The sequence below is a fragment of the Mauremys reevesii genome, linkage group 1 (assembly GCF_016161935.1).
Source record: "Mauremys reevesii isolate NIE-2019 linkage group 1, ASM1616193v1, whole genome shotgun sequence".
In the NCBI taxonomy this organism is placed as follows: Eukaryota; Metazoa; Chordata; order Testudines; family Geoemydidae; genus Mauremys; species Mauremys reevesii.
Window position 1 is genome coordinate 157,666,261 of NC_052623.1, and position 24,246 is coordinate 157,690,506.

The 24,246-nt window shown below is 43.2% G+C and overlaps 1 protein-coding gene across 2 annotated transcripts in view; it reads right to left on the reverse strand.

Moving 5' to 3' along the window:
* Positions 1-24,246, reverse strand: part of LOC120395245 (amine oxidase [flavin-containing] B-like) — a 75,003-nt gene that overhangs the window by 34,450 nt on the left and 16,307 nt on the right. For both annotated transcript variants that reach the window (XM_039519447.1, XM_039519446.1), the window contains exons 2-3: positions 7,742-7,836; positions 7,130-7,267 (exon numbers count right to left, since the gene is read on the reverse strand). In XM_039519447.1, coding sequence (XP_039375381.1) covers positions 7,130-7,267; positions 7,742-7,836 — 233 coding nt within the window. The remainder of the gene's footprint in view (positions 1-7,129; positions 7,268-7,741; positions 7,837-24,246) is intronic.

Here is a 24,246-nt window from a genome sequence, read left to right on the forward strand (position 1 = left end):
TAAAGAGCTATGTCAGTACGAAATTTAATAATATATATATATATATATAAACCTCACTGTTTCTCAGCTGCAGCTCTACTGAATATATCTGGAAATTTGCACTCACTTACACAATGAGTAAGACACCTAAAATTGTGCAGAATTTGTCACTTAATTCCTTTGCAAACATAACTCTTATTAAAGCATGCTGGCTAGCAAACCAAGCCATCTAGTGCTGTGATGAACAACTAGACCTACACATACAATTGTATTAGAGTTGTCAAAGAAATTTATTTCTTATTAGAAAAAGGCCAGTTTGATCTACAAGCTCCATTCTCTCTCTCTTGTTCTGGACTCCATATGTTGAGATAAATAGTTACCATATTCATCTGTATGCTATAAATATACAGCTGGAGTAATCAATCTAATTTTCAGAGGGGTAGCCGTGTTAGTCTGGTTCTGTAAAAGCAGCAAAGAATCCTGTGGCACCTTATAGACTAACAGACGTTTTGCAGAATATAAAATTAGATTGTAAAAGCAGCAAAGAATCCTGTGGCACCTTATAGACTAACAGACGTTTTGCAGCATGAGCTTTCATTGAAAATGTTTGCTATTTCATTCCATAAAAACCTTTGTGGGTATTTTTGGATTTTTTTCCCTCTTTTCTGTTCTTTTAAAGAAAAAAATGTGGGGGAGAGGAGTTTCAGCTTGGGGGAAAAAATCACCCTGGGTTGACTTGCTGGTAAAGAGATGGGCCACTGTGCAAAACCAGAAAATATATTTTATTTAAAACAGAAGAGAATGTTGGGATCACTCGAATTTTTATGATGCTCCAGGCTCTGAAATTTGTTGTTTAAAAGTGATGCATGACACCAGATCGGCTCCAACAGGCATGTGTGAAATCCACGGGAATCAAGCAGCTGTGCCTGTATGAAATACACATTTGTCTAGTTTCCATTTCTATGATGATGCTCAATCAGCAATATAAGGAAAAAAACAGTTATTACAATCGAGTGCAATTTAGGCTTTGCTCCAAGCAGCCTGGATTAAACAAGCTGAGTGGGTACGATGGCTGCTTATCCTTATCTCCTAGGAAACAGAAGGAAAGGACTCGGAAAGGTTCCTTCCATTCATCTGCCAATTCTAATTAATCAAAAAACCTTGTTTGATCATGTAATTTTTTCTTATTCCTTCCATCCACACACAAACCATAAGGGCACAGTTGCCAGAGTTCAAGTGAACTTCACTGATATTTAGCATCTCTGACCAGACCTGCTCTACAGACAGTGCTGGGAGAAGTGACCACGTACTGTACAACTTTGCTTTTGCAATTTTGTCTGTACATCACGTAGCATCTTTTACCTCTGCTATAATACTTTCATTTGTTAAAAAAAATCTAACTGTGAATTCACCCTTTGCAATCATTGCCAGATGGCCGGCTCTGGGAAGTGAAGATGTCCATTTATCCACAGGGCAGGGCCAAGGCAGACAGCACAAGAGCAAGCTTTCTACACAGGCCCATCACTGATTGCTACCTTAACTACAACATGGAGAGAATCAAGCCTGGAGGTCAGACCATATTTTCGTCTCTCTCCCCATTCAATCTTTGGCCTCTCTTTTGAGAGCGTCAATGAGGCTGACTATAAAAGGATGTTTTTCATGATGTGGACTGCTACCTCTCCCCACTCTTGAGACCATTTTATAGCTGGGAAAAATATGAGCTGATGACCTAGAAGTCAAAAAGTTCGATACACCACTACCAACACATTCAACCACCAAGTCCTTCTGTGATCATGTAATTTAAAAAGTGATTTTAAATTTATTTGACATCGTTTCCAAACCATGAGAGACTCAACTTCAGAAAAGATGCAAATTGATTCTATTCAGTGGTCTAATTCCCACTTGCACACAGCTATCAGTTTTTCAATTAAATAATCCCCAATAAATAAGGCCTGGGGAAGGAGGGATGATGACATTTTGAGTCACCTATCACCAACAGCAACTAAGAGTCTCACATACTTTAATTACAATGCATTCAGAGAAAGAAGATATGCACTAAGAAAAATTGCTTCAATTTCATCTAGTCATTTAAAATCCATTTAAGCCATTATACTCTAAGCTATGCTAACAGAAACTGCCATTAATTTTTGTAAAGCAGGTCACAGACTTAAATAAATCATATTGCTTAACTCTAATGTATGTACATATCACTGATACCACAGAAATACACAAACACCACTGAACTATGTACCTAGGGATACAGTAATCATTTATCCCATTGCCAATTAAATCCCCTGTACAACAGTGGTATCACATCTATAATTCATAAACAAGACCATAGCAAACTGCATTTTAATAACACCGTCAGTTCCACGATAATATAAAAAATGAATGACACGCAGGAGGACTGCAAAGATTTTCTACACAGATACAGATGAGCATTCTCATTAACGCAGATTGGTGGTTTCAGTGAAAGGTTTTATGTAGACAAGAGTAAATATTCACCATCTAGTGATTTCAGTGACATGCCAGACAATTTGGCTCACCTGGAATTCCTCCTAGGAGTTCTCAGGCTGTACAAACACCAGTGTTACTGCTGGCTCAGTCTTGAATAGGGTACAACACACTACCTGACCCACAACCGGCCAGCACTGTTGGCTAACACATAGGTGGGGTCAGAGCTCCACCCCCCTCTCTGTCGGGCACATAGCTCCTGTGAGGGTGCTAGGGGGGAAACAGGAACTGTACTTGCTCTCAAGAATCTGTCCCAACCCTGTGATGGGGATGCTCCTTGTTGCATTGATGGCCTTCCATGAACTTGTGTAGGACATGGCCTGTCCAGCCTTTAGTGTTTTGGAAACATCCAATGGGATTTTGGCAATTGTCACTGCATGAGGAAAGTTCCAGGTATAGTATATTTCAGAACAGATAGACAGATACCATTTTCAGTGGTTACTGCTTGGTATTTTCAGTACACCAAAATAAGACAGTAGGAAGTTTAAAAGGAATAGATGTGTTGTTCCACTTATATTGATGACGTCCAGGTCTGGGGCAACATGAGAAACATGATATTATGAAAAGTTCTGATTGTGGTAAGGAACATGAGTTTGAAATATAAAAATAGCACTAGTGAGTCCACCCCAGTCTCATGGATGGACTTAGAGAAGTGAGATCCGTCAGGCTGCTGAAACACAGGTGTAAATGGAATGTTGTGATGCCGGTGAGTACATCAGGAAATTTTCTGCAGGTGAGAATGGGAAAGACAAGGCCACAGACATGAGCAAGTGCAGCTGCCGTGAGATGCATTGGTGCAAGGGTATACTGTTCTCTTTCTACATGAAAGAAGCACATTTTTAAATTCAAAGTTGGAGGATCATTACTTTCAAACACATAGAATGTTTACATGGATTTTATGTAGCACAGCCTCCTAATTCCAGACATTACACTTGACAAATCAATTTCTATTTTGTACACAATAAAAATTGCAGAACTGTGTTTTAAACACCAAATCTTCATGATCATATGGGCATCGATAATGGGATTAGACCAAGTCTGGAATACAATAATAGTTAAATAAATAGGCAGATCTGTTGATAATTTGATCCTGACAAATGGTAAACCCACACCCATATTTAATTATGTTACTATAAAGGGATACTTAAATGGTTTAGGTCCCATATTTGATATAAATTAACAGTGATGTAATCAGGTGGTAAATATTATCTAGATTATAAATATCTTTTCTGTTGTTTTTTTAAATCCAACATTTGACCAACAGTAGAACACAACAGCCAACATTTTGGTAAGGCAAATAAAACCTCTGGACAACATTTTCTTAAATCCATATTTAGGCTCCTAAATAAAAATGGTTTGATTTTAAGAAGTGCTTAACTCCCACAGCTCAAGTCAATAGGATCTGCATGTGCTTAGAACCTCTGAAAATCCAGTTATTTAAACAGCTAAATAAAAAGCATGTATTTAGGCATGCATGTATTAGGCATGCATGTTTGAAAATTTTGGCCTACAAGTACACATTGCTTGTTCTGGCTTTTTGCAGCAGTTAAACTAACAAACACTAGTCCCAGAGCTGTGATTATTTTTCTCAGTAAGGCTGACACAACAGCAAGCAAAAACAAATATGTTGATATAATCTCCTTTAGAAGACTAGCGAAGAGAGAGGTCACTTTTCACCAAAACAAAATATGCAGGGCAAAAATTATTATTTTCAAACTTCTAGGAAGGTATCATAAGCAATGCAAAAGCAAGGAGGGAAAAAAAATCCTGCAGTAGATCTGGGCACTTAAAAAAGATTAAAGAGAAATAAACATAGAAGCCAATCTAGATGGCAAAGCCTAATGAGGAGGGACTCACTCAGAGATAAACAAGACCCAGTCTTTTCGTTTTGTAGTACAAAGGAAGATCCATACATTATTTGAATTTAAAAAGCCTCTGAAATGAATTAAATTGACTTTAAAAGGTTTGATTTTGCTCTTGTGTATATGTAAAGGCAGTAGTTGATTTTAAAAGATGCACAGGGATCCTTGCTAGAATACTGGAAAGGGAATCGAAAAAATTAGATGTCTTCCATTTCTCAAGGGACACATCTTCCAGAATTTGAGTAGATTTGGCCTGCACTACAAAGTCTGGGTTAGTATTTGGATCTGAACCTACTTAGAGCTGACAGACTTTTGGACACTTTCAACTTTTGGAGTTGAGCTTACAGGATAGAACTCCAGTCAAAAGTTTTAATATCATCACCTAGATTCCAGGGTGCAGACAAGTATATTCTCCATTTGTCACCATCTAGACTGGCCTCCAATGCTTGCATTGCTTCTGGAATAATGCGGGGAAAAGCTTTGGGAGGTTGTATGGTAAAAGACAAGAGATCTGTAAGGAGTATACTTAGGCACTGTATAAATAAGAACCAAGAAATCTGGTTGCAGGAAGCCAAGATTCTGAAATAGATTTAGCTGCACCAGAGAAGCTCCTGGCCAGTGTATGTGCTTTCTGTCTCATGTAAAGGATCCAGCCTAACTATTTAATTGTAATTAAGGTTTCTATTTATGATACACTGTTACAAATGGTATTATTTTTATGAGTATGATGCATGCCTCTGTGTGTGTTTATGATGGGTTACTTACTATGGACTTAGATCAAGAGGAATTGTTAGAGAAACTGAGCAGAAGATGTAAAACAATGATCTAAATAAGGAACATCCCAGCAAAAATTCAAACACAACAGCCAGGTTCAAAGCTTTGAAGAGGCAACTCCTCTGCCAAATCCCGGAAACACAGCTGTTATGCCAAGGCTGAGAACAGAGAAATCAAAGGGAACACTACAACATTAGAAAACCTCAAAGACCTTAGAAAAAGGAGGGGGTCTGGGTGAACTGCAAGGGACTTCCCAGGGTGTCAGTGAAAAAATGACAGGTTGGCAATCACAGAGACAGAGGAAGGTTAGCTGCAAGGGCAACGAGGGACTCTCCTAACTAAACAAGGATCAACGATCAAGTCAGGCGAGAGTTATACATTTTGGCTTTGATATACTTTCTTGACCCAGCGTTCCTAAATACCATACTCCTGTTTTCTAATTAATAATGGCTTATTTTGAAAAGGTTGTCCTGTGTCACCGAAAACATCTGCTGGTTGCATACCTCACAAGAGGGGAAGTCTCCCACTGAGTTCCAAGCTACTTTGGATCTGCTGAAAAAGCCACAGTGAGACACAGCGGTGCTGAAGCCACAGACCGAGTCTCAAAGTAGCGGAATCATGGCCCTTCCTTGAGAGAGAGACACTTCCAGAATCACCAAGAGGGAGACACTTCCAGAAAAACTGTTTAAAGACCAGAGGCAGATCCTGCCCTGTGGATCTGTGACAATAATATTATAACAATATTCTCCCATTGTTGGATAAATATAGAGGTGAATGGAAAAAATAATCATGGTGAAATCAAAACATTTACTTATAAAGAAAGAAATATTTAACCCATGTCAGCATTTAATATCTCATCAATTTTATTCTTATTATAATATAAAAGATACATTATATACATTCTGTCCTATGGTCTCACGGATTATAGTTCAGTAGTAACAACTGTTCAATGTCAGCATAAAAAGCTGCATCATTGGTTTGAGAAGAGGCTTATTTTTCATAAGAATCAAGCAGGAAAAACAGTTGAGAAAAATCTATGAGTGCAGACCTGTTGTTGCAGTTACTGTTTTAAGTCCCTTGAATTTTTTTTTAAATTTTGATTAAGCATCAGAAATCCTGAAACTTGACTGGCTGACACATTTCACCTGTCACAAGACCATATAACAATAGCTTTTCACTCATGTGTGTAACATTAAATTTGAAGCTCATTTCCACAGGAGCAGCTGCAAAACTTGGAAATTCTCTCCTCTGGGAAGATGCACTATTGTTCCATGTTTAACAGGTGGAAGGATGCTCTTTTGTGTCAGAGCATAGGACAAGGACTCAGAAAATCTGGGCTTTTACCAGATCTGCCACACAGATGTCTTGTTTTAGATCTTGGACAAGTCATTTGGGACGTGTTTGCACAAGCTTCTGAGCACCCTCAAGTCCCAGGGCACTCGGCACCTCGTGAGATCAGAGCATTATTTACTCTGTATTTTAGTTCCCCATTGGTAAAATCGGCCTAATATTTGACTTGTAAAGTTTAATTCTTAGTCCAAAATTTTCAAAAGTAGTCACTGTCTTAGCTGAGCCCAACTTGAGATACCTTAGGCCTGATTTTCAAGAGTGCTGAGCATCCACAGCTTCTGCTAACTTCAGCTGCAGTTGTGAGTTTCCAGCACTTCTGAAAGTCAGGCTCCAGGCAGCCCAAGCAGTGCACCAAAAAAAGGGTCATCTAGAGTCAGTGATCACTGTCAAAAACATTGACCTTAGAGTTTGACGCATTTATCTTTTAATTGAAGGCACAATATGTAAGCACAAATTGTTACATTAAAACTTCATAAATGGATTAATTAGCAGGACATGTTTATGGTACTTTGCTACCAATTTCTTTTAAGAGACAATACAGGAGATAGTACTTCTAAACTGGTGACATCCCCACAGAAATAAAAAAAAGCAACTAACAACAATCTACACTCATCTACATCGCTGTGTTTTAGAGATGCATTCTACCTTACCTTGACATGGTGAATAAGATGTTCTACTTCATTCACTTTATACGTCTCTATTCCTAGCTCCTTAGACAACCGCAGGATGCGATTTTGTGTCGGCCCCACATATGCTCCTCCAAGGTCCACATACTGGACTTGCTTATTCTGGTTTCCCAAAAGACAAAAGAAGAAAGACAAGTCTTTTGCAATCAATCATGAGATAAACAATGTAACCCAAAGAAACTATTTATGTTAATTGAGTATTTGAGGCCAGATTCCCCGCTCCCCATCCTGGAGAAAACCTGCAAGAGGAAGCCACAGAAGCGAAAATTCTGCATTAGTTTTCTTTAGAGATATTTCTCCAGAGCATCTCTCCAAGGGCAGTTTTCGCTACATACATAATCATCTTTTCCTTCCATGTGGAACAAGTGGGAGGGGAGGTGTGATAACCCTAGAACCTGCAAATATCCTGGAAAATGTTGTGTTGCCACAGACACGTCATACTTTTTCTCGCCCCTGGTTCAGCACCATCAAGGACTTCCCTATGTGCCACCGCCCTGGAATTCTACCCTCATGAGGGGTTCTTCAGTATGCAGGCGGCTCTGCTCAAAAAATCAGTGCAATAATTTAGATAATTACCCTTGCAGTGAAAGTTCTTCCTCCAACTCTGTCACGGGCTTCCAACACCACAACACTCAGCCCTGACTCAGTCAGCAACTTGGCTGCCGACAGACCTAAAGCACAAATGAGAAACAACACTGAACAACTCCATACAGTGGATTCTGTAGCCTGCATGGCTTCTAGACAGTCAGTAGTCAGCGCTCCCAGATATTTAGTAAGAGGTGTCATGAATTTTGACTATAAAGAGCTTGTAAGGTGGGGGGGAGGGGGCGCGGAAATCCCCAAAGGCAACTAAAGGTAAATATAAAACAAGATAGTGGTCACATTTTCACATGTGCCAAGCACCTTCAGCTCCCAGTGGCTTCAACCGGGGCAGAGTGAGCTTAGCCCCTCTGTAAGACAGCCCTAGCTGGGTAACAATGAGAGGAAGTGTCATTTTGTTGTACACGGAACACACATACACGTGCAGTTCTCTGAGGGGAAGGGGGAAGAAGTATTTTATTCTCTAATTCTGTTCTCTAATTTCTGCAAGTGTTGTCTTTTCTTTAAACCCCTTCAGGTAAAATGGATGGAGTCAAGTTTATATTAGGCTTCTCCTCATTTTGAATGATTCAGTCAAGCCTGCTCTAAGCTGCCTCCTTTCCAAGCTAAATCATTTTAGAGTCCATTAATGTTTAGAAGAAGTCAGAAGGCAGGTTCCCTGCCCTTAAGAGCTTATACTTTAACCAAAAACTAAACAGAACTAGTGAGTGTGGCAAATAGTAGGAGGGAAATGGAGGGTGAGTAACCAAGAGAACATGGTTCCCTTCCTTGCCTCTCTGCATTATATACAACTACTTCATTCTCTTCCTTCCTGGCTGGACACCAGCAGGGACAGCATTGAGAGCACAGGAGAGACTGTCTCCTTGTACTCAGATTTGGTGCCCTGCAGCCAGGAGGAGAAACTGCAGGGAAAGCCAGATTCAGTCTCCACAGCCCTGGGTTGCAGCATGCCCAGTCTCCCTGTGGCAATGGCATATGCACAGTCCGGCTGGCATACAGGAGTAGCTGTGAGGGAGTGGGAAGCATGCTCAGTGCAAACAGAATCTTCAGAGAATTCAGAGTTGCCAAACTTCAACAAGTCTCTGCTCACCACGTACAAACAGATTTTTCAGAGGCTCGTAACTTGGCCATATATGGGTAAATTTTCATGGGGCCAGCAAAAGGCACATCCCTAACAGGGTAACTCCCCTGCCAATAAGAAGTGTCAAGCAACTTTAAGTATAGGTGATGTTGGTAGCTGGAGCTGATGACAATTCATTCTCTCTTATTATCAGCTGGTAATTTCCCATAGGTGCCGTTACAGCTTTCAACGTTAACTGCACCTTTGACTCCCACCCATCTGGTATTTCTTGAGGGCACCAATTTAAAATTTCAGGGTCCAAGCCATCGCTTCTCTCAGGTGGAGACCTGCATCTCTCTTCCTCAAGACCAGGGGTTTAGGCTTGCAGTCCCTCTTCAACTCATTGTGAATTCCCCAGAGGGCCTGACTGAGAACCAGCACATGTGGTTAACCTATCTCCAGGGATTCAACAGTGAATACCTTTACACAGTAACATCAAAAGAGTGTTACTGTAACTCTGGAGACCTGGGTCCTACTCGCAGCTCAGCCATTGGCCTGTGGTGTAACCTTGGGCAAGTCACTTGCCCTTTGTGTCTCAGTTTCCTCATCTGTAAAATGGCAATAATAATACTGAGTTCCTCTGTGAAGCACTTTGAGACCTACTGATGAAAAGCATGATGGAAGATCTCAGAATTATTGTTACACAACAGTGTTTACTTCCAGCCACAGTGGAGTAGCTTCTGAAGCAGGGGTGAGCAAACTACATCCTGGGGGCCGCATCTGACCCTTCAGACATTTTAGTCCTGCCCTTGGGCATCCGTTGGGGAGCAGGGTCCGGGGCTTGCCCTGCTCCACGCGTACCATGGCTCAGTGCAGCTCCTGGAAGCAGCGGCATGTCCCACCTACAGCTCCTACATGTAGAGGCAGCCAAGGGGCTCTGCACACTACCCCCGCCTCAAGTACCGCCCCCACAGCTCCCACTGGCCAGGAACCATGGCCAATGGGAGCTGCAGGGGCAGAGCCTGTGGACAGGGCAGCATGCAGATTTGCCTGGCCACGCCTCCATGTAGGAGCTAGAGGGGGGACATGCCGCTGCTTCTGCCCTGCCCGGAGCCTGCACCCCACTCTCCTCCCACGCCCCAACCCCCTGCGCCAGCCCTGATCCCCCTCCTGCCTGCCGAACCCCTTGGTCCCAGCCCGGAGCACCCTCCTGCACCCCAAAACCCCTTCCCAGAGCCTGCACCCCCAGCCAGAACCCTCACTCCCCCTCTCACCCCAACACCGTGCCCCAATCAATAGCTCCTTCCCACACACTGAACTCCTCATTTCTGAACCCACCACAAAGCCCTCACCCCCTCCCGCATCCCAACACCCAATTTCATGAGCATTCATGGCCCGCCATACAATTTCCATTCCCAGATGTGGCCCTCAGGCCAAAAAGTTTGCCCACCCTGTTCTGAAGGTTACCTCAACTTTTCACTTCAGCATACCAATAAGAACAGCACGCTTTCAAACAACCCTGATACAATGCGCTCTTCGTACCCCATAACAGAGCAAATGAGAGTCTATGAAATGCAGTTAAACCTGATCTTTCCCATAAAAGGAGCAGACTATAAGGCAGGAACAGCATATTTTGAGAGTAAAAAAATATTCAGTATGTTCAAATGCTTGCCAGAGCGTCAAACACTTTCCATTCAGAGATTGTTTTACTGTCTAAAGAATTGGAGCTCTGAAAAATGCAGTGTCCATCATAACAGACCATTATTAAATCTGCCAAAGCAAGAGTCAATGATATTATTAATCATTTATATTACAATAGCACCCAAAAGCTCCAATTAGGAATGGGGCTTAATCCACTTATCATGTTGATGTACTGTCAGTATTGTCTGTTGTTGCCTTCTTCTCTCTCCCCATCTACTTGTTGCATCCACCCTGTTGTCTCTCATCTCATAAATAGATTCTAAGCAATTTGGGGCAAGAATCATCTTTTTGTCCTGTGTTTGTACAACACTTAGCACAACATGACCCAAATCCATGATGGGGGCCTCTACATGCCCCTATAATAATTAATAATTATACCCAGCTCTTATAGATCACTTTTCATTAACAGATTTCAAAGCACTTTACAAAAGAAGGTAAATATAATTACCCAGATTTTATTAATAATGATAACTCTGAATGAAGAGGCAATTCCATGCCCAGAGTGATACATTTATAGCCAAAGGGTTGGGGACAATGATATAAATTAACATAGTGATGACTGGCACCATTTTGTTAGCTACATTTTGCGGGGGATGGGAGAAAGCTGTTTAAAAATGTAGTAAGAGTTGCAATGGGAAAAGCATACAAATGGTAACCCTGGACCAAATTCAGAATTATACCTTTTGTGGGGACTCAGAGGTTATTTTTTAAACTCCTATGAACAGAATAAGCAAGTATTGACCCCATAAAGCAAAGTCCAGGAAAAAAAGCTCTTACGTGGTGTGAAATCTTGTCAGCTGTTCAGAACTGTACACATTTCAGCACAGCTGCTGGTTTGCCTGTCAATTTTTCTTGGATTGCAAACAGAATGCAATCCCTCTAACTTTGCCTAAGATTTTAGAGTTTAGGCAAACAGATCAACATAAAGGAATGTGTCCACAAATATGATTACTGCCCTTATCATTCAGATTTCTTCTGCAGGATATTTTTTATCAAAATGGTATTCTTTCCAGAGAGATTTCTACACACACTCATTGCTACGTAAAGAACAGTGCAGATTTCACCTATGGAAAAAAGAAGCACCAGCTATCTTTTGTCACCAGTTCAGAGGACAATAATTTAGTATAGCTTCCATTACAGACTTGCTTACTTCAAAAGAAAAGAGAGAGTTATATCTACATCCAATTCATATAATGAAAAAGACATGCTGAGTGCTGTCATGGCAGTGCAGTAGCCTTAACTCTGATTCCTCCATGAGAATCAATACCTAGAAAATTAATACAAACAATACAGAAGCAAAGAGGACAGGTCTTATCTGAAGCCTCAGACTGAGGATACAGTTGTGCTTAGAACAGGTTAAACAAGGGAAAAGCAGCAAGCCTTCAGAAGTTACTATGGCAACCTGATATCAAAATGCATCCACTTGAAGATACTGGGATGAGATTGTCTTCTAAGGGCTTTAATACTGTGAGTTCAAGCTGTGGAAATTGTTTCTCCATCAGACAGTAATTTGCATTCAAATGACTGTTTTACTGAAGCATCTTCAATCATAACAATTATTTCATATAAAATCCAAGCTTATTTCAGTTGTTGTTGTTGTTTGTGTACCTGCTGAACATCCTGGAATAGAGCTTTAAATAACAGAACGTCCCCACCAACATCCTCCTCCCAGCTTCCTTAAAATAAGACAAAGAAGAATGATAAGTGAGACAACAAAAGCTGTGATCTTTTGTCAGTTGTTCAAAGCATAGAGACAGGCTCAGACTTTGTCCAAGTGCAGAATCCAAACTCAGATCTGATCCAAATTTTTCCACTGCCCCCCACTCTGTATTCTGAGATAAAAAGAAGCCCCAGAGCCAAGCTGAAATTTGGGGTGTTCTAAAGTGGATCCAAATTTTAGAGCTCAGACCCAACTCTATCCAGAGCCAGTATACATTTCATTAGGATTGTAAAACTCTTTCCATTTTAAACTTTAGTATTTCTATGACAAATGTATTACAAAACACAGGATAAGTTGAACCTCCAGTACTTTCTAAATGATACTTACGGCATTTCCATATAGTTTCTGCGTATTGAGAAAAGCCTATTGTTCCTAGGATTGTTAAAGCTGCATACAACAAGTCAGTCATGACTTTCCTTCTCCCTCAAACTAAGCACAACAACTCTGCAGCATACTAAGTCTCCAGTACCACCGTTGTCTATGAAGAAGTAAATGGATCATTTAAAAAAAAAATCTCTCTTCAGGTTCATTTACCTCTTTCTGCAGAAAATCCCATGGAAATGGGTTCCTGGGGGAAGCAAACAAAAAAGATCTTCCTACAGGGACATTTTGACAAACAATTTCAAGAGGGGTCAACATGCACACATGCTTCCCCCACAGACCAAACAGTGGATTATCTCTTCAGAACCTGAGGATTATCAGGGCATCCACATGAAAACAAGGCCACTTGCATGGAGCCCTTGTGTCCATCAACATCAGCTCTTGGGTTACCAAAGCCTGGTCTACACTAGGCGTTTAAACCGGTTTTAGGAGCGTAAAACCAATTTAACGCCACAACCGTCCACACTAGGAGGCACCATATATCGATTTTAATGGCTCTTTAAACCGGTTTCTGTACTCCTCCCTAACGAGAGGAGTAACGCTAGTATCGGTATTAAAATATCGGATTAAGGTTAGTGTGGATGCTGATCGACGGCATTGGCCTCCGGGAGCTATCCCACAGTGCACCAGTGACCGCTCTGGACAGCATTCTGAACTCGGATGCACTGGCCAGGTAGACAGGAAAAGCCCCGCGAACTTTTGAAATTCATTTCCTGCTTCCCCAGCGTGGAGATCTCATCTCATCAGCACAGGTGACCACGCACAGCTCATCAGCACAGTTAACAATGCAGTCTCCTGATAATCGTAAAAGAGCCCCAGCATGGACTGCACGGGAGGTACTGGATCTGATCGCTATCTGGGGAGAGGATTCAGTGCTAACAGAACTGCATTCCAAAAGACGAAATGAAAAAGTATTTGAAAGAATTTCTAAGGCTATGACGGATAAAGGCCACAGCCGGGACTCAGTGCAGTGCAGAGTGAAAGTTAAGGAGCTCAGACAAGGCTACCAGAAAACCAAAGAAGCAAATGGAAGGCCCGGGGCAGGTCGAAAAACATGCCGCTTCTATGCTGAGCTGCATGCAATTTTAGGGGGCTGCGCCACAAGTACCCCACCCCTGATCGTGGATTCCGAGGTGGGGGTTGTAATCTCTGCCATGGCTGAGGATTATGCAGACGGGGAAGATGAAGATGAAAAAGAGGAGGAAGACCTAGCAGAGAGCACACAACACTCCGTGAGCCCCAGCAGCCAGGAGCTTTTCATCACCCTGACGGAATTACCGTCCTCCCAGCCCTCACAAGCCACTATCCCAGACAATGACGCCATAGAAGGGAGCTCTGGTGAGTGTACCTTTGCAAATAGCAAACATTGTTTTTTAAGTAAGCCTTTTTTAATGATTGATTTGCCCTGAGGACTTGGGATGCATTCGCAGACAGTATAGTTACTTAGAAAAGTTTGTTAACATGTCCGGGGATTGAGAGGAAATCCTCCAGGGACATCTCGATGAAGCGCTCCTGTAGGTACTCCAGAAGCCTTTGCAGAAGGTTTCTGGGCAAGGCAGCCTTGTTCCGCCCACCGTGGTAGGACACTTTACCACGCCATGCATGTAGCAAGTAATCAGGTATCATTGCGTGGCAAAGCATAGCAGCGTATGGTCCCGGTGACTGCTGGCATTCAAGAAGGATCCGTTCTTTATCTTGTTCTGTTATCCTCAGCAAAGTGATATCGTTCAGGATAACCTGGTTAAAAATCAGGAATTTAAGTAAGGGGGGTGGCCATTTTTCTACTGGGTTCGTGGACTGCATCAGCTTAAAAAAAAAAACTTTCCTGCACGTAGCGAAGCGGGGGGAGGGGAGGAGTGAAATGCCGATGATCTTTTGTGTTTGGTCACCGGCGATCTTCCCCAAGCTACCAGACACGCAGTGGGTGGAGGGGAGGGGGAAGGTTGTTGATTAGCAGGGAGCTAGCGTGGTATTAGCCATGCGTTGGGGGGGATGGGTAAATCACTGAGACAGTGGCTTACCATGGCCGCATGCAAGCTGAATTCTGATGCCTGGACCTGTGTCTGTGAGATCTGTAACTCCAGAGCTGCAAGCACTCACTATTAAGATGAAAAATGCGACCTTGTAGGGAAATCACATGTGCTAGGTGAGTAGTGATGTTCACTGTGAAAGAGTATAACCATTGTTCTGTAAAATGTATCTTTCTAAATATTTATCTCCCTCATGCAGCTGCAAATTTTTCAACCATCCCTCCTCCATCCCAAAGGCTAGCACAGATAAGGCGGAGGAAAAAGAAGACGTGAGATTAGATGTTCTCGGATATTATGGAAGTTACAGGCAATGAAAGAGCTCATCTGAATGAGTGGAAGGACGTGGTTTCAAATTACAGGAAAGAGGCCAGTGAACGTGAGGACAGGAGGGATGAACGTGAGGACAGGAGGGACAACCGAGATGAGAGGTGGCAGCAGGAAGACCGGCAGGAAAATCAGCGGTGGCGGCAGGAAGATCAGCGGTGGCGGGATGCAACTCTGGGGCTGCTGCGTGATCAAACTGACATGCTCCGGCATCTTGTGGAGCTTCAGGAACGGCAGCAGGATCACAGAGTGCCGCTGCAGCCCCTGTATAACCACCCTCAACCCTCACCATGTTCCACATCCTCCTCACCCAGATGTGTAAGAATGCATGGGGGGAGGCTCCGTGCACCCGCCCACTCCACCCCCGTGGACAGCCCAACCAGAAGGATGTCGTTACTCTGAATTTTTTTTTAATGGCCTTCTCCATCCCTCCTATCCTCCTCCCAAACCACACCCTTACTTCTCTCCCTCTTTTTATAATGAATCAATAAAGAACTCATGCTTTTTAAATGAGAGTGACTTTATTTGCATAAGTAAGCTGTACTCGAAGGGGGTGGGGGAGTTGCTTACAGGGACTGAGTCAATCAAGGGGGTTGGGTGTTCATCAACAAACACAGCAGTCACACTGTACCCTGGCCATTGATGAAGCTCGTTTTCAAAGCTTCTCTGATGCGCACCGCTTCCTGGTGTGCTCTTCTAATCTCCCTGGTGTCTGGCTGCGCGTAATCAGCGGCCAGGTGATTTGCCTCAGCCTCCCACCCCGCCATAAAGGTCTCCCCCTTACTCTCACAGAGATTGTGGAGAATACAGCAAGCAGTAATAACATAGGAGACATTGGTTTGGCTGAGGTCTGAGCGAGTCAGTAATGTCCGCCAGCGCGCCTTTAAACGGCCAAATGCACATTCCACCACCATTCTGCACTTGCTCAGCCTGTAATTGAACAGAACCTGACCACTGTCCAGGCTGCCTGTGTATGGCTTCATGAGCCATGGCATCAAGGGGTAGGATGGGTCCCCCAGGATAACGACAGGCATTTCAACATCCCCAACTGTTATTTTCTGGTCTGGGAAGTAAGTCCCTTGCTGCAGCCGTTTAAACAGAGTAGTGCTTCTGAAGACGCGAGCGTCATGAACCCTCCCTGGCCATCCCACGTGGATGTTTGTGAAACGTCCCTTGTGATCTACCAGTACTTGCAGCACCATTGAAAAGTACCCCTTGCGGTTTACGTACTGGGTGCCCTGGCGCTGCGGTGCCAAGATAGGGATATGGGTTCCATCTATCGCTCCCCCACAGTTAGGGAATCCCAGTGCAGCAAAGCCATCCACTATGGCCTGCACGTTTCCCAGAGTCACAACCTTTCGTAGCAGCAGCTTAGTGATTGCTTTGGCTACTTGCATCACAGCAGCCCCCACAGTAGATTTTCCAACTCCAAATTGATTCCCGATTGACCGGTAGCTGTCTGGCGTTGCAAGCTTCCACAGGGCTATCGCCACTCGCTTCTCTACTGTGAGGGCTGCTCTCATCTTGGTATTATGGCGTTTCAGGGCAGGGGCAAGCAAGTCACAAAGTTCCATGAAAGTGCCCTTACGCATGCGAAAGTTTCGCAGCCACTGGGAATCGTCCCACACCTGCAACACAATGCGGTCCCACCAGTCAGTGCTTGTTTCCCGGGCCCAAAATCGGCGTTCAATGGATAGAATCTGCCCCATTACCATCAGGATCTCCAAAGCGCAGGGGCCCGCGGTTTGAGAGAATTCTGTGTCTACGTCCTCATCACTGTCATCGCCGCGCTGCCGTATCCGCCTCCTCCTCGCCTCGGATTGAAGGTCCTGGTTCACCATAGACTGCACGAGAGTGCGCGAGGTGTTTAAAACATTCACGATTGCGGTATGGAGCTGAGCAGGGTCCATGCTTGCTGTGCTTGCTGTGCTATGGCGTCTGCACAGTTCACCAAGCAAAAAAAGGCGCGAAACGGTTGTCTGCTGCTCAGGGAGGGAGGGGTGAGGCTGTACCCAGAACCACCCGCGACAATGATTTTTGCCCTATCAGGCACTGGGATCTCAACCCGGAAATGCCAAGGGGCGGGGGAGGCTGCGGGAACTATGGGATAGCTACGGGATAGCTACCCACAGTGCAACGCTCCAGAAATCGACGCTAGCCTCGGACCATGGACGCACACTACCGATTTAATGTGTTTAGTGTGGCCGCGCGCACTTGATTTTATAAAATCTGTTTTACAAAACCGGTTTATGCAAATTCGGAATAGTCCCGTAGTGTAGACGTACCCCAAGATTTCATTTGCCACAGCAGCCCACAAGATGGGTGAGTTCTGCAACATGGAGGAGGAGCATGGATTCTATTTTAAGCACTTTGATGGCCCCCATTGTCATATTATCTGAGCATGGCACAAGCTGTAATATATTTATCCTCACAAATCCCTTGCGAGGTAAGGAAGTGTTAGTATCTCCATCTGTAAGATGGGGAACTGAGGCACACAGAACCTAAGTGACTAGCCCACAGTCACAGGGCAGAAACTTGAACTCCTGTCTCCAGAGTCCCAAACTACTGCCTTAACCATTCGCCCATCCTTTACTTTCTCTTTTCAAATGAAAGCTGACATTCCCACAAAATCAACCGACTTCAAGAGCTGAAACTTTAAGAAAAAAACACCAGATATGAGACTTACTATAAAATTAGGAGTTGTCAACATTGCTGGGGAGAGGGAGGACGGCACGTGGGGAAAGAAACTGCAATGAGGAATACACTTCTTCACCACAATAGTCATTATCTATTATCTATAATCTCTGATGCTCTACTTCTCAGTCGGGAACTAACAGCAGACAACAGAGTGAATATATGCAATATGAATAAATTAATTTGATTAAAGTTGAAGTTACAGAGCAAGAGGTGAGGTGGAGGTGGTGGGAAAAACAGTCATGGCTCCATGAATCAGAGGAACCAACCCTCTGTGCCAATTTCACAGGCTACAAAATCTAGCTCTGCAAATGGAAAATATGGTAGCTTTTGTTCAGACCACATTACTCTAAAATTAAAATACAAAACCTGTCTGGTTACACTTTTGGCTCCCTGACCTACTTTTTAGCACTTTCTTTAAAACACCCTCCAAGTTTAGTCTCAGCAGCATGATATATGGTGCAGCTCACTACAATATTGAAAGCAACGGACCCTAGGGCAGAGAAGTGGACAGGACACACATCTTTTGTTCACAGCTAAGCAGCAATTTCCCATGTTTTGTTTTTCTTTGCAATCCCGACATCATCTTTATTGCATTACTGTGCTAGAAACTGGTATTTAATAACATTGTTTTTATGTTGCTGACTGCTCTAATGAACACAATCTGATTACCACTCAGCGACTGAGAAATTAAACCTGGCACTGATCACCTTTACCTCTGTGCTCGCTCATTGTTAGTCAACAGAAATGTTTTCATGGCAATAATGGCTTGTGACACCATCACCAGCAAGACATCATATATTAGTTTTAAAGCCCTAACCTTGGCCCAGTTTCAATTTGATGGGAGAGGTGGGTTATGCAGGGACTTTTTAATTTTTATTGACTTTACTGAAAGGTTGAGGTTTTTTGCTCTTTCAAAGAAGATTACAAGTGTGTGTTATATTTTCAGTAGACACACTGTGATCTGTACGCAAGCAACAGCGATGAAGGAGAGTTAACTGGCCGAAAATCAGTTCACATGACAGCGATGTTGCTAGGGCAAATGAGGACAAAATAGATAGTCCCACTTTTATCGCTGAAGAGAGAGGCTTGCATCTTGGGGACGTTTCAACATCCAAGTTGCTCCTGCATTTCTAGATGACAGTATTGCTCAAAAGTGCAATCCCAAGGTACAGTCTCAGCCAGGATGCTATTCAGAACTTCTGTGATGTGCTACAGCATGGCCTGGATACTATGAGGCTGAGAAGCCATGCCCTATCTGATGCCATTTACTGAACTAACACATACATAATACATATGCTTTCAGGAAGAGGACAGTTCTTTCACCATGCCATTTTATATGATGGTTCAATCAAATAAAAGAGGGCCATGTTAGCTAGTTTGTTAGCCTTAATTCTTCAGGAAATCTGCATTATATTAAATATCTTAGAGGTTAGCGGTTAGATACTGCAGTCAGAGTCACCTGAAAAAATGTTAAGGCAGACAAACTTTTCTGCAGGAAATAGCTCTGTAGAAGTAGAGCAATACTTTTGGTCACTATAGTACATGCACTGAACGCAGTTTTGAATGCCATTAAAATGAATATCATTCTGTAACAGCGTGAGAGCTTCCAAGAAGTGACAATTTCTGAAACACTAAGGTGCGTAGACTGTCAATATGCTTGTTTGTTTAAAATATTTGTACAGGGATAAAGAATTTCTGCCTGGGATATGCAAGCACAATTTGTTTTTTGCTGACATTTCACAGACTAGTGCATATACTGAGTCTGCTCCATAGCAGGCCTGATTCTATAATTTTCCCATTGACCTCAATGGGAGTACTTCTGTGAGTTAATATTGCTTAACATGAGACAGGTTTATCGAATCTGGCCCATAGTTATCAATGACCCTTCTCCTAGTACAATACTTTCATGCAATTCATGTACTGCACAGATAGCAGTATTGGGGGGGGGGGGGGAAGGGAACAATTGCCATTGAAATCATTCCAGCTGGATTTGTTCCAAGCAGAGTATCTGCTAGGTATTATGGAATCTGGACAGTTTTAAGCACAGCTATGGTATCGTAGGCCCCAATCCTGCAAATTGTGGCATGCAAGCAGTTCACTGCACCTGTGTGGAGCTCCATTAACTTCAGTGAGTCTCTACTTGATGCAACTGTGCGCACATATGCAGATCAGGGCCTTAGGGTGCAGTTTCATTCCAGTCACATGGGTACAATTCCCTTCAAAATCAAGGCGGTGGTAGCTGAGGGCAGAACTGGACTATCTAATTACTCTGGGAGTGCCCAACAGTGGAGTAAAGGCTTCCTATTGGTTCCATTGTGTTTTCTATTTTCAGGTGCAAATTTTCAGTTGCTAAAACTGGGCCTTCAAGGCTTCAGGAGAATATTTTTATTTTCAATTTTTTCAAACACAAACAGTTGTAGGTTCTACTGAGGTAAAAAAAAAATCAACACCAATGGGGTTTAAATGCTCTCTATTTTGTTCTTATGAATAGAGCCCCAAGGATCTATTGGGAAAAGAAGATACATTTGTACTAGTAGTAATAGTAGTAGTAGTAGTGCCTGAGGGCTCCAACCAGGACCCTGTTTTGCTAGGCACCCTACCAGCACCTATTTTAAAAAGAGAGACAATCCCTGTGCCTAATAACTCACAATCTAGGTTGCATCAGAACAGAACAGGTGGATGAAACAAACAAATGAGAGGGTGGAGGGAAGAGAAGTGGCAGATGAGGTGTCAGTAAAGCACAAGCATATTTTAGCACAATGAGCATTACATAAGAACGGCCATACTGGATCAGACCAAAGGTCCATCTAGCTCAGTATCCTGTCTGCTGACAGTGGCCAATGCCAGGTGCTTCAGAGGGAATGAACAGAACAGGCAATCATCAAGTGATCCATTCCCTGTCGCTCATTCCCAGCTTCTTTCAAAAAGAGGCTAGGGACACCATCCCTGCCCATCCTGGCTAATAGCCATTGATGGACCTATCCTCCATGAACTTATCTAGTTTTTTTTTGAACCCTGTTATAGTCTGCGCCTTCACAATATCCTCTGCCAAGGAGTTCCACAGGCATGTGCTAGCATTAGTCCTAGCTTGCCACCTGCAGTCTCATTGTCAGGTGGTAGTTTTCTGAAGACATCACCTCAGAGATTAATTTTAAAGAGGGATTTAAAGGAAGATAAAGTTATGGTTTGATTAATTTTGTCGGTGATTTTTTCCCACTCTCACACAGTATCATGGGGAAAAAGCACAGAGGTGTTTGGCGGGAGAGGGGGAGGAAATGCATTTACACACTTAAAGAGTGATTGCTTCAGAAGAGGAGTGTTTTTGATGTAGAAGTGGGGGATGGGTTGCTCCCTAGCTGAGATAAGGCTGTGTGGCTTAAAACTGATCATTCCAAACACAGACCTGTCAGCCAGCAAAGCTCAGGTGGGGCTCCCTGGATAAAAGATTGAATCAAAACTGTTACAGCATAGTTTGCACCAATTTGGTAGTGGTGTGCAAAAGCAAGGGAGTAGATAGGATGTAACAGGAGAAGCAACTAACAGACAGGTGTAAACCAACATGACTTATACCCCTTTCCTGCTTCATTTACATCCCATAGGTACCTTCCCCACTGATTAAGTCACCAGTTAAATTGGACTCATTTTGTAAAGCAGAATAAACTAATAGTGTACAAAGGAGGTATCTTGCTTCAATATTTAATGTGTTCCAACCAGCTACCTACCCCAAACCAAACATAACATACGGTTTATATGCAAGCTATGTAATCAGAAAGTACAGCATGAACTGGCTGTTTGATCAGCTGTCACAGTGTGTAATGGACTAAACAGACTGCATTCAATATTTGATCTCAATGGTCTAAACAGCATATAAAGACCATCTGGCTGACAAGCAGGAGGTTGCGAAGACATCTTTTTTATCTCTTCCAACTGAATTACAAGGTAGGAGCTAAACAACATAATAGAAGAAGTTTGTCTAGCAGAGGAATAAATAGATTATTTGTACGATGAGCAAAAGGGTTCGAGTTGGTTAAAACTTATCAGAACTTTTTGCCCAATTATAACATGAATCATCAAATAGTAATAATCATTCTCACAACCAACAACAGTGGAGAGATACCAAGAGCCTCTACAGGGCCAGATTCTCCACTCTTTTGCCTTGCACCTCATGGAATTGTTATACTGTGCAAAGTGGGTGTAAAGCAGGGGTTCCCAAACTTGGTTTGCGGCTTGTTCAGGGTAAGCCCCTGGCGGGCCACGAGACGCTTTGTTTACCTGAGCGTCCGCAGGTACAGCTGCTCCCAGCTCCCAGGGCTGCGGTTCACCGTTCCTGGCCAATGGGAGCTGCGGGAAGCGGCGCGGGCCGGGCCACCACTTCCCACACCTCCCATTTGCCGGGAACAGCAAACCTCGCCCACTGGGAACTGCGAGCAGCCGCACCTGCGGATGTTCAGGTAAACGAAGTGTCTCACAGCCCATCAGGGGCTTACCCTGAACAAGCTGCGAACCAAGTTTGGGAACCCCTAGCATAGAGTCTGTCTGGTTTGGCCAATGTACAATGTAACATTAAAAAAACAGTAGGCGAGCACTTCAATCTCCCTGGACACTCAATAACAGACTTAAAAGTGGCCATTCTTCAACAAAAAAACTTCAAAAACAGACTTCAACGAGAAACTGCAGAACTGGAATTAATTTGCAAACTTGACACCATCAAATTAGGCCTGAATAAAGACTGGGAATGGCTGGGTCACTACAAAAAAATAAGTTTCCCTCAGTTGATACTCACCCCTTCTTGTCAACTGTTGGGAATGGGCCACATCCATTTTAACTGAATTGGCCTCGTTAGCACTGACCCCCCACTTGGTAAGGCAACTCCCATCTTTTCATGTGCTGTATTTTTATACCTGCCTGCTGTATTTTCCACTCCACACATCTGATGAAGTGGGTTATAGCCCATGAAAGTTTATGAATGTGTTAATCTCTAAGGTGCCACAAGGATTCCTCGTTGTTTTAGCTTGATTTCAGGTTCTGGACAACCAAGTACTATTGAGGCCATATCTTTTTTTTTTCTGCCCTTCAATGCATTCTGTGCCAAACAAACAATCATGATACAATTTTGTTGAGCAAACACAATTTTTAGAGGGACTACACACTAACATTATTATCAAGCAAGTTGTCTGAACTGACATCACAAAAAAGGCTTGTACTGCCTTTGTGAAGATATATGGGACGACCTGAGATGTCTTGCCAAGTGTTTTCAATTTGTCAAAAGAGCCACATCCTATGTCTACACTGCAGCCTTCTGCAAGCATAGCTATGTTAGTCAGGGATGTGAAGAGATGTGATTCCCCAACTGATATAGCTGTGCCCCTAGAGCAGCAGAAGCACACGCAGTTAAATTGGCAAAGCTGTTCTTTTACCAGTGTACCTTGTCTCACTCGTGGGGGGTAGTTTTACTATACCATTACAAAGCACAGTTTTGCCAGTATAGCTGTGTCCACACTAGGAGCGCTGTGCTGGTATTGTATAATGGCATTCTTATACCAGTAAAGCACCCCTAATCTAGACATGGGCTAAGAGATTAAGGCATCAAAATTCCAGTGAATGAGATTTGGGTCCTAACTCCCTTAGGCTTCTTTAAAAATCCCAACCATAACTTCTAGACATTAAAACGGCTTTACAAGTGGCCCAGCTAAATCTCCAACATTCCATTGAGCCACATGCAGAATTCCCACACAAACGCTTCAAATCTTGGGCAACATGATCTGTGACCATTAAAGTACAAAAAAGTGGAAAATGTATTTAAAAGAATCCTAAATGTCCACAGTTTAAATCACAAAGGTCTAAATCTTGCAGTCCTTACACAGGTAACAATCCCATTGGCCTCAGTGTTATTTGGCTTTTTATCGGTTTTGCACAAGAGTCTACACCACATGAAAACCCACTTTACGCCACAGGAAGCACAATACACTGTATGATCAGTTTAGCAGCATGGCTAGATCATTATCAGCACACACTGCACATCCTCACTGCCCATACACTGACAATACAGATAGCTTAACTGTGTGCTTGTGAGTGCACCAGGATACATTCTGTGCAAAGTAAAATTTAAGGAAGTTTTTCACACAAGTTCTGTCAACAGTTCTGGGGTTAACTACACCTCTGCCCCTTCCATGGTCTGCTCAAAGGTGCCCCTTTAGGGCTCAGGCCTACAGACATCACCTCTCTATGGGCAGGTACCTGCATTCCTCTCCCTCCATACCAGAATTTTAGGGTTGCAGTCCCTGTGCAATTCACTGTGCGTATCCCACTGAGATCTGACCTGAGTCCAGTGCCTGCAGTTCTGCCCCCACCTCCAACACCCAGGGGCTACGACAGGGTTACCAGTGACCAGCCAGCTTTTACAAAGCACAAAACATATTTCAGACAAAAACATTACAATAACATAATAATAAGTCTACATGAATGCTAAGCCTATCAGGTGTCACCTATCTTCTACAGGGAGCTCCTGGCAAGTTTCCAAAGTCCTTCAACCCGCTCCAGCAGGATTTTACCCTTTGGTTAAAGTTTC